Here is a 15419-nt window from a genome sequence, read left to right on the forward strand (position 1 = left end):
CTCCTAAAGATTCTTCGAAATCTTGTTGGAATTCTTTTTGACACATGGCACGCTTTAGGGTTTATACAGGCTGAGGCAAAAAAATAATAATCCTTAAACAGTGAGTGATTGACTGTGCCTTGCTGGTTTAAGCCAAAGCTTAAACAATCATTCTTTTACAACTGTGGTAAATAAAAAATTCACACTGGACACTCAGGAAATAAATATGCCCAGACTTCAAGTGTCTATTGTGACAGCCTCATGTAATTGGTGGATGTGGTCTTCTGCTGTTGTAGCAGTTCCAGCTCAAGGTTTTCTATAGACTTCCTATATGGGATCCTACAGACTTCCTATTTTAGTTTCTATAGATCTCTATATGGGATTCTATAGACTTCCTATATTAGTTCTATAGACTTCCTCTATGGGATTCTATAGACTTGCTTTATGGGTTTCTATAAACTTCCTATATTAGTTTCTATAAACTTCCTATATGGGATTCTATAGACTTCCTATATGGGATTCTATATACTTCCTATATAGCATTCTATAGACTTCCTATGTGTTTCTATAGACTTCCTATATGGGATTCTATAGACTTTCTATATGGTATTCTATAGACTTTCTATATGGTATTCTATAGACTTCCTATATTAGTTTCTATAGACTTCCTTTATGGGTTTCTATACACTTCCTTTATGGGTTTCTATAGACTTCCTATATGGGATTCTACAGACTTCCTATATTAGTTTCTATAAACTTCCTATATGGGATTCTATAGACCTCCTATATGGGATTCTATATACTTCCTATATAGCATTCTATAGACTTCCTATGTGTTTCTATAGACTTCCTATATGGGATTCTATAGACTTTCTATATGGTATTCTATAGACTTTCTATATGGTATTCTATAGACTTCCTATATTAGTTTCTATAGACTTCCTTTATGGGTTTCTATAGACTTCCTATATGGGATTCTACAGACTTCCTATATTGTTTTCTATAGACTTCCTATATGGGATTCTATAGACTTCCTATATGGGATTCTATAGACTTCCTATATGGGATTCTATAGACTTCCTTTATGAGTTTCTATAGACTTCCTATATGAGCTTCTGTAAACCTTTTTAAATGAGTTTCTATAGACTTCCTGTCAGCTCAGGAAAGTCCGGTCATTCTATCTAACGCAGTGGGTCACGAAGTGTGGGGGGCACCCCTCTAGTGGGGAATAAAGACATGGCAGGTGGAACGCAATGAACGGTTGTCTTTCTACATTTTTTTGTACTTTATTAATCTTCATTTTTTATTTCTCTGTGGAAATTAAAGTTCATACAATCAAAGCAACCATACAAACAATTAGGTAATAAATGTAAGTAAATGAAAACAACACAAGTTAGGATACCAAACTCAACTACACTTTTTTAATTTGAACTTGATGCTATTTAATTTTAGTAATTTAGGTTTTGATATTTCAATACATTTAAAATTTTTAATTTTTAAAATTTTTTGGGGTAATGGAAGACTTGAAAATCCACCCACCTCTACAGTGGGGAATGGCAGAAAAAGTTAAAGAACCACTGCTCTACTATCTCTCTTCAACAACCATATGTGGTCTTTTGTTTTTCCGCACCATTCTGTGCAAACTCTAAAAACTCTTGCGTGCGAGAATCCGAAAAGATCAGCCATTTCCGAATCTTTTTTAACCATTTTAACCATCTGATATTTGACCTGCACTTACGAGACTCAATTTATTGTGCTGCTGGCACAAAATTGGCTCATTAAATAACTGCATGTGTGAGGGGTGTTGCTAATAAAGTGCACAGTATTACAGTGGTAAATGTTGCAGATTAGAAGCGGTTTATGATGTGATGGAGCGCTAGTCATGCGCGCAGGACTTTTTCTAGTCAGTTCCTCTAGCAGAGATCTGTATGTTGAGATATTTCACATTGAATCAGAGTTATCGGGATTCTGCAGAGGCTAATTCACACCTACGTTTTATTAAAACGCAAGGGCCAGGGTTAGAAATGGAAACTTCACTTTCAATACAACGCTTCGAGTTTGAAAGGCTTATGAAAAAACTCCAGGCACTTTTGAGGTGCAGGCAGTTCATTAAAACTTAAGATAGAGTCACCGGAAGGAAATTGGCAGCCGGATTAAAATGGCGCGCTGGTGAGGAAAAAAAAAATCGATACGGCTGTTTGAACGGGTTGATCTGGTGCGATCTCACCATCAGCCTTTTTCAGCTCGACGGGGGGGAGGCACTAGTCGGACAGGAGATCAGGTGGAAGCCTGAAGAAAATGTTTATCGGTAAACATCTCAGCGAAAGGGGTCGAATGTATTTACAATGGATTGACGCCGATTGCATCATACGAGCCGCGAACGATTTCCAGCGCTTCCATTTTTCAAAGCGTTCACTGAAGGCTAATTCCAGCACCGCGGCTTTCTGCGGAAAAGTCCATTGCGTCGATGGATATTTGTGTTTTATCGCCTTGATAATGACGCCGCGTAAGAAAAAAAAAAAAAAAAAAAAAAAGCACTGACAGCATCCAGCGGCTCCTCGTTTTAAGTTATGATGTATAGAGTCTCAGAATGGTACTTGCAAAACGCACAGTGTGCAAAACCTGATGAGTCTGCCTGTGGCGACGCACAATAGCGATAAGCTTAGTAGTACACAGCGAGCGCCCGGAAAGCCATCTGCCTTATGGTTCCCCTAAGAGACAGCCATCTATACTAAAATACAAGCAATCCATCAGCCCAGGCATAAAAAAAAAATAAAAAAAAAGAGCGGTTCTTTCCTGTAAGTCTTAAAATGTCCTTTAGTGAACACTGTACAGTATTAAAACATTTAAGAGTGTTTGTAATAATATAGATATACAGGAATATACACATAGCAGAAACTGCAGGTCATGTTTCGGGCTGCAATTAAAGCATCAACTAATACCAGTTTCCAGTGTCCTGAATTTATGTGTATATGTAATAACTGTTCAGGCCTCTTTTTCCCCCACAAAGGTTTTGTGGAAAAAGTTTTTTTTCTGTATTTAGACAAGTACATATATAAGTGCGATATAAGGAATAAAACATTTCAGGATATTCCATAAAAGGGAAATAATCAATGATTGGCCAGTATAAAGCAGACAACCTGTTTACAGCCCCCTTTATAACACAATACTGACAAAAGTATTGGGACACCAGGTTTTTTTTTTTTTTTAGCCATATGTCAGTTCTTCCCCAAACTAGGGTCCCCTGGTGGTCTAGTGGTTAAGATGCAGTGGTCTAGTGGTTAAGATGCAGCGCTCTCACCGCTGCGACCCGGGTTCGATCCCCGGTCAGGGAACCATCCCCTTCCACTCTCAGTGCCGGTCCAGAAGCCCGGATAAATTGGGGAGGGTTGCGTTAGGAAGGGCATCCAGCGTAAAACATGTGCCAAATCAAACGTGCGGAGGATCCGCTGTGGCGACCCCTAACGGGAGAAGCCGAAAGAAAGTTTTCAGTTCTTCCCCAAACTGTTACTTCAAAGGTAGAGGAGTACAATTGTTTACGATACCGTTGTATAAAATTTCCTTTTTACTGGAACTACAGTAGGAGACCCAATTCTGTTCCAACATGTGCACAAAGTGAGCCCAATGAACATATGCTTTACGTAGGATGGAATGGAATACCTCCTGCTCTAGATCTCTGACCTCAACACTCTTGGGATGAATTGAAACGCTAAACGCACCCCAGGTCTCCTCACTGGTGGCTAAAGGAGCACAAATCTCCATTAACGCACTTCAAAATCTGGAGGAACATCTTCCCAGAAGAGTGGAGGTTATTATGTAACAGCCAAGGTGAATTATGTGAAACAGAATGTTCAAAAAGCACATACGAATTCCATGTTTAATTTTGTGAAACAAGTTTCTGTTGTCTCTTAGATTATAGTAACTACAAGCAGTCATTCCCTCACCAGCCCCTTTTTTCTCGCTCGCTCTCAGTGTACAGCGGCTTGTCATGTTGCCAAGAAACTGCATTACCCCTCTGACACTAGTGCTGACACTACAGCTCATTTCATCAACGTTAAGCATCTCCGAGCTGCACAGAATTGTTAATTCTACATTTTCACTTGTTAAATTGCAGGATTACATATACTTAATACGCATCACATGTACTTGACAGCACAGTGAAATTCTTTCTTCACATATCGCAGTGATGTTAGGAAGCTGGGGTATGAGTGCAGGGCTAGCCATGATACAGCACCACTGAAGCACAGAGAGTCAATAGCCTTGCTCAAGGGACCAACAGTGGCAGCCTTGGCGATACCCCCAACCCCCTTGAACCCCCAAACGTCCGATCAGTAACCCTTACCCACTAAGCTACTAAACTTCCATCTCTGTGTTTGCTTTTTAGGAACTATCCGTTATTATATACAAGGTGGTATCAAAAATGTTTGTAACACGCCAACAGATGGCAGCACAGGGTTGCACGCACAGTCACAGGGAGCACTGACCTTCATAAGTCAGTGTGCCAAAAGACATCATCCTGTGTACAACTGTGCAACTGGTGCTATTCTCACCAGAAGTGGCAGGAGCGTTGTATAGCCATGCAAGGAGACTATCCTGAAGGTGATGGTGTGCAAACGTAGATAAATATAGAACTTTCTTGTAAACAGAGCAAGTCTTGAAACTTTTTGATACCGCCTCATAAAGTGAAATAAATAGCATATCTTGCCCCATGCTGTCTTTTGGGTCTGTTTATTTTGCTCTAAATGTTGCGCATGTGCACTTTGTGATGTTAGTTTATAGTTCTGTGCAGTTCCGTGTTCCTTCAGTTAATTTATGTTGTCTGATGCAGCACCTCGTCCTGGGGGAATGCTGTTTCCTTTCACTGTGTACTGCACTCTATATGGTTGGAATGACAATAAAGCCAACTTTAACACAATCAATCAAAAACTTCTGACCAATGAGATTTCGAGAACTCGACAGCGGTGTGGTATAAACGTTAATACTATACAGTTCAATACTTTTAAAATCTTCATTTTCGAAGGGTCGAGCACCTAAAACGCTGGAAACTAAATACTTCTGTAGTATCGGACAAACGTCTAATCACCCTGAAAACCCAGGCAAGATTGGCTCCATGCACCTATTCTGTCCTATAAACATGCAAACCCTTTAAAGTGGTCATACACACCTTAGATTCTACCTTTCCCGCTACAAACGGCCCGCTTCCGCCAATCCTCTCTCAATGCATAATTCAGTGAGTGTTGTAAATGTGCCTCCATTGTACACCAGGCGCTCTGTTATAGCAGCAGCAGCAGGGGAAAACGCTACAGAAGAGCAGGTGACCTCTCTGGAAACAGTACCCTGAGCAAACAGATGCAACCGCAACCGCGGAGGGCAAAAAAAAAAAAAAAAAAAGAACCAGTGATTCTATAACCCCGGGAGGGTCAGAATTTCAAGCACGGCCTTAAAGTCCTTCCAAGCGTGACTCACAGCAGCCCTACCAACTTTGACAGGGACTACAGAAGCAGACTTTAAATCAGCTGCTGGTGTGTACATTACACTTGGCCTGCTAGAACCTGGGTCACAGCTGCATCTATGGTAAGCACAATAAAAAAAAACAAAGTATATGAATATTAAACAATCGGAGATACATTGTGCACTTTTTACTCTACTGAAGAGTTTGTTTTTTAAACTGTACAATACACAACTGTCGCTAACAGAAGGTCTGCCTGGAATGACTTGTGGGTTAAAAGGGTCACTCAACACTGTAAGCGTGTGTTTAAGCTTTAAGTATTTGAAAGCAAAAATCAGTTTTTTTGTTGTTTTTTTGCTTTTTCTCTGAAATAAACTCCAGTGTTGCCACAATCGAGGCAAGAATCGCATTAAAAAAAAAAAAAAAAAAAAAGAATCTGCTCTCAAGATGTAGAAGTAGCGTGCAAATGGGTGCAAATTACTTGCATAGTAATCACTGCTATTTTGTAATATCAATTGTGTTCAAGCACCTCTCAGAATAAACCTGAATGCATCGCGCACAAGAAACGTCTCGATTACGCGGCTGAAGTGTCGCGATGTGCGGTTGGATACCGTATACCTTTACAAAAGGGAAACGGAGTAATGATGCGCTAATGATGAGCCCGTAATATCCCAGAAGGAGTCTTTATTCCTGAGCTGCATCCTGAAATGGGAAAACTTGAAAGACATGCGGACCTCGGGTATGAAGCAGCAAGAGAAAAAAAAAAGAAATGGTCTGGGTTTACATTTCACTGCACCGAAACACCTGAGTGCATTTCCCCTCATTGGGAGGCAGGTGCCAGGGCCATTAGAAAGTGTAGTGTCAGCATGTGAACCCGCATCTGCAGCTGAACAGATGTGTGTAAGAGAGGTGGAACGCGGCGAGGGGAAAAGTGGCGAGGCAGGAAAAGGGGATAATACGGATCCTCGGGTTGCCTTTCGTGACATCCCGCAGCTTCCCGTGGGCCGTGGCTGCCATGTCGGGCTTGACCGGCACGCTCCACCTTCACCTGACACAATACGGGCATATGGTGGTGGTCGTGGATGTCCGCAAGCGAGAATGTTTGAACGTCAATTTGCTTGGAGCTTTGACTCTAGTCAGGATCTCATGCCCTCAACAAGATCAGCCTCAGGCTGTTAGGTCCTGTTTTATTAGACAATGTGGAACCGGTGCTCATACACTCGTCTACCCTCCCTGCCCACTTTCCTTTGTGAAAAAAAGTGAGTTGAGGAAAAAGAAAAAAAAAAATGAAAAACATGATTGCTTGATTGATTTCCTCTAAAACCTACTACAGTACCGAGCGATACGTGAAGCTTGATTAAAGCCGACATGGGCTGCCGTTACAATGGAGCAATTTAAATAATAACGAGCAATAAATCCACAGGTTTTAACTCCAAAAAAGAACTGTTTGTGCTGAGAAACTGACGTTCGGTCTCGACCTAGACAAAGTGGGATTTGGGCTGCAGAGGCGCAACACAAAGGGCAGGCTACTTGCCGTGGGCGAAATTGTCTTTTCGACCTCAATGCGTTGGATGTCTACGACTAATACTGCGCTCACGCTAAGAGAATTTTAAAGTTCGTTGTGAGCGTTGCTTGTCAGACTGTACCAACGTGATCCTCGTGTCACACTGTAGGATCTCAGTTGTCATAATGTCAGTAGACTCGTCTGAAATTTTCCCTCATCAATCTGTGACACGGAATGCAAACAAAAACCGATCTTAATTCATTAGCGTTCATTTTGTTTGTGACATCTCTCGATAATAAAACATCGTACAAACGCTTTGTTTCCCTCCATAACTCAAAAAGGTAATAAGCTTCATCAGGTTCATGAAAGCGTCGGCAGGAAAGAGTCTGAAATCTCCGGAGTTCCGAATTTCATCAGAGTAAAAAAATAAATAATTATAGCAATGGCCATTAATCGCCTGTCGGTGAACACAAATCAGTGATCAAAGACTACAGATTTGAAACAATTAACAATTATATAATAGCAATTATAGCGATCTTTCAGTCTAAAGGTTCCTACGTGTTTTTCATTTCAAAATTGCTCAAATATGCAAACTTAATTGAATTTTTTAACTTCTAAATCTCGAGTCAACACAAACCTAGCTTTTTGAAAAGGTCAATAAATTCGTGTGGACTGTAAAAAAACCGAGGACACGTTTTTGACACCATGACGCAGGTCTTACGTCTTACTCATGCGCAGTGACGTGACGTAATCGCAGTGACGTGACGTAATCGCTTTCAGACGTTTCGGTGTGGATGAGCGACTTTTGAGAAACGACCGAAAGCGAAAGTGTGAACTGGGAGCGTTTTTAGACGGAAAAGTTGCTTTAGAATTTAATATTTATTATTTGGAGTCACAGATCGGATCAGTGAAAAAAGGGGGAGCAGACAGGTATAATGTGCTTTGCATTTATTACAAGAAAAGAGCAAAAAAAAAAAGCGCAAGGAAATGCTCCCATACATGCGATTTGAATGAGGCGGGAGGCTTTTCAAATTCCTCTGCTCCTCCGCTAGCCGTTGTTATTGACCGATTAACACATGACTGCTCTGTGTAATGCTCTGTGTATGTACTGCTCTGTGTAGTTAACGAAATGACTAAAAATGCAACATCAGCAGGAAAAGAAATCAGTCAAATAAATGAATTTGCTATGAATCCGCGGTTCACGTGCGTGCCAAACCGTGAGTCGCGATCCGTATGGATCACGGACCCACTGCGATCCGTTGCACCCCTAATGTAGGTTTTTCAAAACCTTTGTTTTGAAAAAATATTTATTTTTATAGATTCTTTATCTAATATTTCAGAAAAAAACTAAACAAATAGAGCAATAGTATAAAAACGGCAATTCAATACCGTACATTTTTTTTTTAATACTAATTCAGATCTGGAAATCACCAATCAAATCCCATACTTTTTCATGCTTTTCCAAAATGCGTAGGATTTTCTAAATTTGTCTCGGAAGAACAAATCGTGGTGGAAATCGCCAGGCATTACTCGGGAGCGGGTCGACTCAAGCCAGACTTGCTGAAGTTCTCTCTGGAGTGAGCGCAGTTGACAAGTGAGATGCGACGGTTCTCTGACTTATAGAACTGAAACAAATGGAACGATTATCTGATGAGGACCAGAAATCCCCACCCAATCTTACTCAGTCAAATTAGATTTGATAGTGGGCTAGATTAAAAAAAAAAAAAAAAAAAAAAAAAACGGAGAAAGGAAAGAGAGAGAAAATAAAGAGTGTTGACAACTGAAACTCTTGATGCCTTGTTTTTGGTTGTTTAGAGCTCCTATTTAGCTCCTAGAAAGTAATCGCAGGTCCTTAATAGTGCATTAACAGTAACTATAAATGGTTAGAAACATGATATAAAGTTTAACAGTAGATTATATATATGGAATTGCTGTTACAGTGCTGTGGATTGTTATAGCTGCAGTAATAGATGATAACACGGGCTGATCGCTCGCACCACCGTCGCTGATTATTTTCCTTTTACGGCGTGCGTTATTGTGTTTTATTTGACATGTCTCGCAGGTCACGTCGTGTTTTGCGAAGAGTTCATGAAAGCTGACTCCTGCCCCGGATGAATAACCTTGTGCCATCCGGTGGTTGGACATTTACAGCGGCATTTCATGGTTTGACAAGAGCGGGGTCGGCACGCCGCGTAAAGCACCGGGGAAATTTGACAAAACGACAAAACTGAGGCGAACCCGAAGTGCGTTAAACCTCTCGTGAGCTGAATTACAGCACAGCATGTAGAACGGGTGCTGACGTGGCTGTGAGATCACTCTAATGCTACGACTGCATGCACTACACTACCCTCTGAGCCAAGACATGACTAGAACAGCTGTACATTTAAAAAAATAACAGATGTTATTCAGGGTGCATATGCTGCCAGAATTCAATTTCTACACGATTTCTTTTTAACGGCAGAATTAATTACCGCTAATCACACTGAACGATCGGTGTTGGATCCATCATAGATAAATATATTATCAAAGAAAATACTGTAGAAGCAAAATTGCGGTTGTTGCACCCAATTTCTGTGAAGATTCCATTTTACACACTATGTTGCCAAAAGTATTGGGACACCTGCCCTTTCCAGCCATATGTTGCTTTTCCACAATTCACTATTAGCACAAAGTTGGAGGCACACGATTTTTATACAAATACTTTAATAAAGAATGAGGGCAACCACTGAGGTAAAGTTGAAAGCAACGTGAAATCGGATCAGAAAAAAAAATAATAATCCAACCATTTACATTTAATCGCAGTCATGGGCCTTGCTCAGGGGCCCACAAGTGGCAGCTTGGTGGGGCTGGAGATTTGAACTTATCATCTTTGGAACCAAAGTCTAATATCACTTAGCCATTACTCTTTCATGGGAACAACTTTCCCTCTGATTGAAGATGATCACTGACACACACACACACACACACACACACACACACACACACACACACACACACACGAAAGACATTTATTCCAGAACAACAAGATCTGTTAGGCAGGCTACTTCATGCTTAACACTATTGTTCTAATGATGGACAGATTCTGCAGCCCAAACACCATCTCTCGTATATAAAAATGACCATCAAGGATACAGGGTCTGTTAGGAAATCACACCATTCCCCAAACATATTAAATACACACACACACACACACACACACACATAGGGAGACACATCGCTAACACAGAGAAAAGACATTTACAAATGGAACTGCCTTATTTTCTCCTGTTTTTATATACATGTATGTATATATGTGTGTGTGTGTGTGTGTGTGTGTGTGTGTGTGTGTGTGTGTGTGTGTGTGTAAAAAGCACGGTTGAGCTGAATGCAGGCTGAGCTGACAGCCCGGGTGCCTATGCGCAGAAACGGGGTCTGTCTCTGAGAAGTTGAGAAGTGGCCATTCAATTCTGATTATGGCCACCTAATAGAAAGTAATGAGAGCGGCTTATGCTCCAGTGACTTCGGCTTTTCCCCAGCGGGGCAGCGGCACTCTCTGCAAAGGCCAAACCACTGCAGCACTGATTGAGTCTGACACTCGGGCTGAAGGAGCGAGGGCAAGAAATGTAGAGAAGGGGGAAGAAAAAAAGAAAAAGGGAAAAAAAAAATAAGAGACTGTAAACCTGGCGAGTTAGGGCAGGCAACTTATGTATAGTCAGCAGAATGACAGGAGGAACCGAGAGCGATATGCCTCTTCTGTTTTTTTGCATTTGTTTTTTTTTTTATTGTGTTTTTTTTTTTTTATCGGGGGGGTGGGGGGGTGGGGTGGGGAAGGGGGATTTGCGATCGCGCGCAAATATTGAGATGCGGATTTAAGCGTGATCCTGTGTTTTGTTCACTGCGTACACACCATCGTTCTAATATCTTTCCTGTGCAACATTTGCAAATATAGAAGAACTGCCTGAGGAGCAGTAAATACCCTAGAGCATGGGCTTTCTAAAAAAAAATATATAATAATAATGTAGCATGTTTACTGAAAGTGCATATTATGGTACGTATTTAGAGGTTTTTTTTTTTTTTTTTTTGGGGGGGGGGGTTGTTGGGTTTTCAAATTTGCTGGTTCTGTACTTACGATTATTCAAATGCATAAGATGAGATCAGATTTCGATAGATAGATAGATAGATAGATAGATAGATAGATAGATAGATAGATAGATAGATAGATAGATAGATAGATAGATAGATAGATAGATAGATAGATAGATAGATAGAGACTTTATTCATGTGTGACTGTAGCTTGCATGTCTGCATAAAATACTTTCTAGAGCGATTTGACCACCACAAAAATGAATAAATAAATAAATAAATAAATAAATAAATAAATAAATAAATAAATAAATAAATAAAAATTTCGCCCAAGTCAAAATTTGTTCTCAGCTTTTTTCTCTCTCCCATATACGCCGTCTCTTGTTTGGTAACCATAGCGACATAATGCACAATAGGCCAACCAGAACTGTGTTGTGATTTTATATCCACAGGCTACATAATAAACCGAGGAACACACATACCCAGAAACTGTAGACATTTGATTGCCTGTTCATGCATTTTTCCTCAAAATGCATAAAGACAGGAGGGTGCGTGCTCGTCTTCGGGCACGTACGGGATGGGCTCTCGGGGTCGGGCATGTTTGGGGCGGCAATCTTATTAGTACAGCATTTGTTTGAATGTTCATGAGTAGCTGGAAGTGTGGAATGATGCCATCTTTACTACTACAGGTGAAAGAGCACGCAGCTATGCACTGTACTTCTTCTTCTTCTATTATGATTATTACTGTAAATACTCACACAGCGCCCCCCCCCCCCCAAGAGTATCATCATCACTGATACTGTCATTAATATCAATAGATAATTCACAAATTCCATGAGCCTGTAACTTGATATTTTCGCTACTGGGTCTTGAGGATGATTGTGTTTTGTATTGAAAAAATACTCAGGGTTGATGCCAGGAGATGGAGAAAAAGGACGGCAGCAGACACACTGAGGCAAACCTTCGGTACCTACCGTCGATTCGGCTCACCAGCTCCTCCAGAGCCTTCACTTTTCTCTGGATCCCCGGCTGAGCGAACGTGTAGTTATCCTGAGAAAAGGAGGAAGGAAAAAATTAAAACCATTTACAATACAGCAGATTGTGCATTGGTTTTATTATTTTTTTATATTGAGGTATGAAGATGATGTGATTGACAGGTCCCTGCGGAGCGCTCGTTTACAATACGTTTACGTCGCGGCAATTAAAAGTCATTGATCGCGTAAAATAGAATCCATTAGCGATGGTTACATGATAATGTCTTTCTGCCTCAGGGATTTTTACAGCGGAATGACGAGCGTGGGAAATGGGACCATCAAGAATGTGCTTAACACACTCGCACAAAGACGCACAATACACAACGGCCCGTGGGTATAGTCGATTTTTTGTGGACAAGCAGCATAACTGTCCATACCAAACACACACACACACACACACGCAGGCCAGAGTGATCGTACGTACTGAGTGAAGCTGCGTGCTGGGAATAGTAAGCCCAGTAATTAAGTGATAATATTCATCATGGTCCTGCGGCCCACAGTGCAGCGTAATTACCACATTCATTTCGGCGTGTGCCGTCGGCCCTCGTGACCAGACAGCCACTCTGGAATCCTGTTCCACACCTCCGTCTCCCCTCCTTGCTGATTTCATGTGCCAGCTAGCTGTTGACCTCACAGCGTTTCACAGAAAGCGAACGCTGGAGTACCGCATGCGGAGGGTTAAGGAAGATGAATACCGTGCTTAAAGTGCTAGACGGGGATATTGATAAACAATAGTGGCTGAAGACCCATCATTCACAGCAATTACAGGGCTGCTGGAGAGTGAAGTGTGTGCTTGTGGGCATGTAACAAGTGCAATGGTGAGAACTCGCTTTTCCGCACGCACAAATATAAACTACTCAGAAAAGAGCGCCGGTGCGAGAAAAAACTTACACCCCAAATCACAAGGGCGATCTTGGAAAACACGTCATCGACACAAAATTCACGGTTCGGTACGTACCTCGGTTTTAATGTCATAGCTCGGTTCAATTCGGGTACGGCTAAGGGGAGGAAACTGCAAAACATGATTCCGCTTGTTTTTTATTTATTTTATATTGTATTAACGCAGTTTATTGTTATTATAATGTGTATAATCATTTGTGAACATCATTCTACATTTGAAAACGTTTTTTAAAAATATAAAAATTATATTTTATATAAAAAAAAAAAAATCGAATAGAATAAATCGAATGAATGTGACACTTTATATTATATTGATTAAATTGAGAAACTGGCACTAATTAAATGAATTAAATAAAAAATATATATATATTTTTATTATTGTTTACATCTGTTAGACCCCATTTGGGTAATACAGATGTGTGTTTTAAATTGAATATGTAATTTTCTATAGATAGGATCTACTTAACTGTTCTTATTTCAGCATACTTGAACAAATGTCTTCATTCCTTCCGTCTCCTCAAGAATTGTGCGCATTAGTTTCCTTTTATGAGAAATTCTTTAAAACAAAATCGGCTTTTTTTTTGTTTTCAAGTTTAATAATAAAGAAAATGCTTTGCTTTTAAAGTGTGAAAGGCGGAGACTAAACAAACTTAATACGTTCCCGAGGGAACTCGGATTTGAACAATGTTCCGCACGGAAAAAGGATTGTATTCGGTACATGTGTAGAGAACCGAAAGCCCTGTACCGGAAAATTTCGGTCCGATTACGGGTAGAGTTACACCCCCTAAAGCCAACGTAATCAAACATTGTAGTTTCATTAAATCTGTTAGGAAAACTCCTAATGTCTCTGCACACATGCACAGTCAACAAGCAATTCCAACAGGTGCCAGCATTCTGGTTCGACAAAGAAGCAGCCCCGAATCACAAGGGCAGACAGATATTGAGTGTGTCTAAGAGTTAAGAGTGTGTGTGTGTGTCTCCATCTTTGATGAGGCTTCAGAGAGTGAGGAAGCTTTAATGTGGCCTGGGAGCAGCTACGGCAGCAAACGTCCCACAAGGGGAGAGAAGTCATTAACCGATAAACAATTGCGGCTGTCCTTCAGGCTGTGCAGCCACTGCTCTCCAGACGTGCCTTGGATGAATACACAAGAAAGCTGCATCCCGACACTTAAAGTGATTCCAGTGGCTGGACGTTTTTTTTTTTTTTCCTTCTCTTCAAGTTTTTTCTCCTCTTCTCTCCGTGACCTCGAAATAGGACTGGCGGAGCAACCCTAAATACGGTAGAAGAAGAAGAAAAAAAAAAAAAAAACACTAAACAAAAAAAACAGATGGAACTGTTCGTGCCTGGCCTACTTTCGCAAGCCTGAACCTACTCTTCAGCTGGAGCGATGACCCTCGAGATCACACGCGGCTCAGTGAACATTAACGTCCAAAGCCTGGATAATCTATCTCTGCAGGAGCCTGCCTCTCTCTCTCTCTCTCTCTCTCTCTCTCTCTGTGTGTTAAAGTAGTGGGAGCGTGCTGCCACGATGAACACATTTGATGTTTTGAAATGCAGGTGAATTGCAATAGAGAGGAAAAACCGGGTGCATTACATCATACAAGTCCAACGATATAAAAAAATAAATAAATAAAAAATACTGTCATTTTGCAGGTTGTGATTTCTGACACTCCACCTGAATCGTCTATACGGTTTAACAGATAGTAGCCTGGAAGGAAAAATTCCAACATATGCTTCCTCTTCTTATTTCTGTTCCTGAATGCACTTCCAGGAGCCACCTTGAGTAAACTACAAGCATCACTATGATCCTGAACACAACTGGATTTCGGTGGACGTTTGCGCATGTTACGAGGCGGTATAAAAAAACAACTCGCTATACTTAAAAGAAAGTACTTTATTTCAACGTGATGTCTTTTCGAAGCACCTTCTGCTTTACGCGCCGGATCTCCGCAACGGTGTCAAAACAGCGACCTTTGAGATGGAGCTTCATCTTCAGGAAGAGGGCGAAGTGTGCATGAGGTGCGGAAGTGAGATCATGCGGCTCGTTCTCCGGCGATCATCATGCACAAGTTGCCTATTGGTTATGACATTTTCGGTGGTTGAGTTTGTTGAAGGTCTGATCTCTCGTCCTCCTTTATGTCATATATCGCATATGTCGACCGCTTCTGTGGCAGATTCGCCCAGTTTCTGCGCATAATTTCACGTTTGTTGTTGTTCAACTTGCTGTCTATGACGAAAAATCACATACATGGAATACGTCAAGTTTATTTCTATAGCGCTTTTCACAATAGACACTGTCTCAAAGCAGAATTGTAGAACAAAACTGTTTGTGTGTTTATCCCTAAACGGTAAGCACCATTAGTCTCGATCTGGTCTCGTTTACGATCCCCCCTTCGCACTTGCGGCGCTGTGCGATCCTAATGATCCCAATTAAACCTGGGCTCAACTCTTAAGATTAGAGTTGAGATGAGATAAACCTTTATTTGTCCC

The 15419-nt window shown here is 41.0% G+C and overlaps 1 protein-coding gene across 4 annotated transcripts in view; it reads right to left on the minus strand.

The window, feature by feature from the left end:
* The window catches only part of tbc1d22a (TBC1 domain family, member 22a), a 188100-nt gene that overhangs the window by 58568 nt on the left and 114113 nt on the right, over positions 1-15419 (minus strand). For all 4 annotated transcript variants that reach the window (XM_083528470.1, XM_083528471.1, XM_083528472.1 and 1 more), the window contains one exon: positions 11969-12044. In XM_083528470.1, coding sequence (XP_083384596.1) covers positions 11969-12044 — 76 coding nt within the window. The remainder of the gene's footprint in view (positions 1-11968; positions 12045-15419) is intronic.

This window comes from Silurus aristotelis (genome assembly GCF_946808225.1).
Source record: "Silurus aristotelis genome assembly, chromosome: 24".
NCBI lineage: Eukaryota > Metazoa > Chordata > Actinopteri > Siluriformes > Siluridae > Silurus > Silurus aristotelis.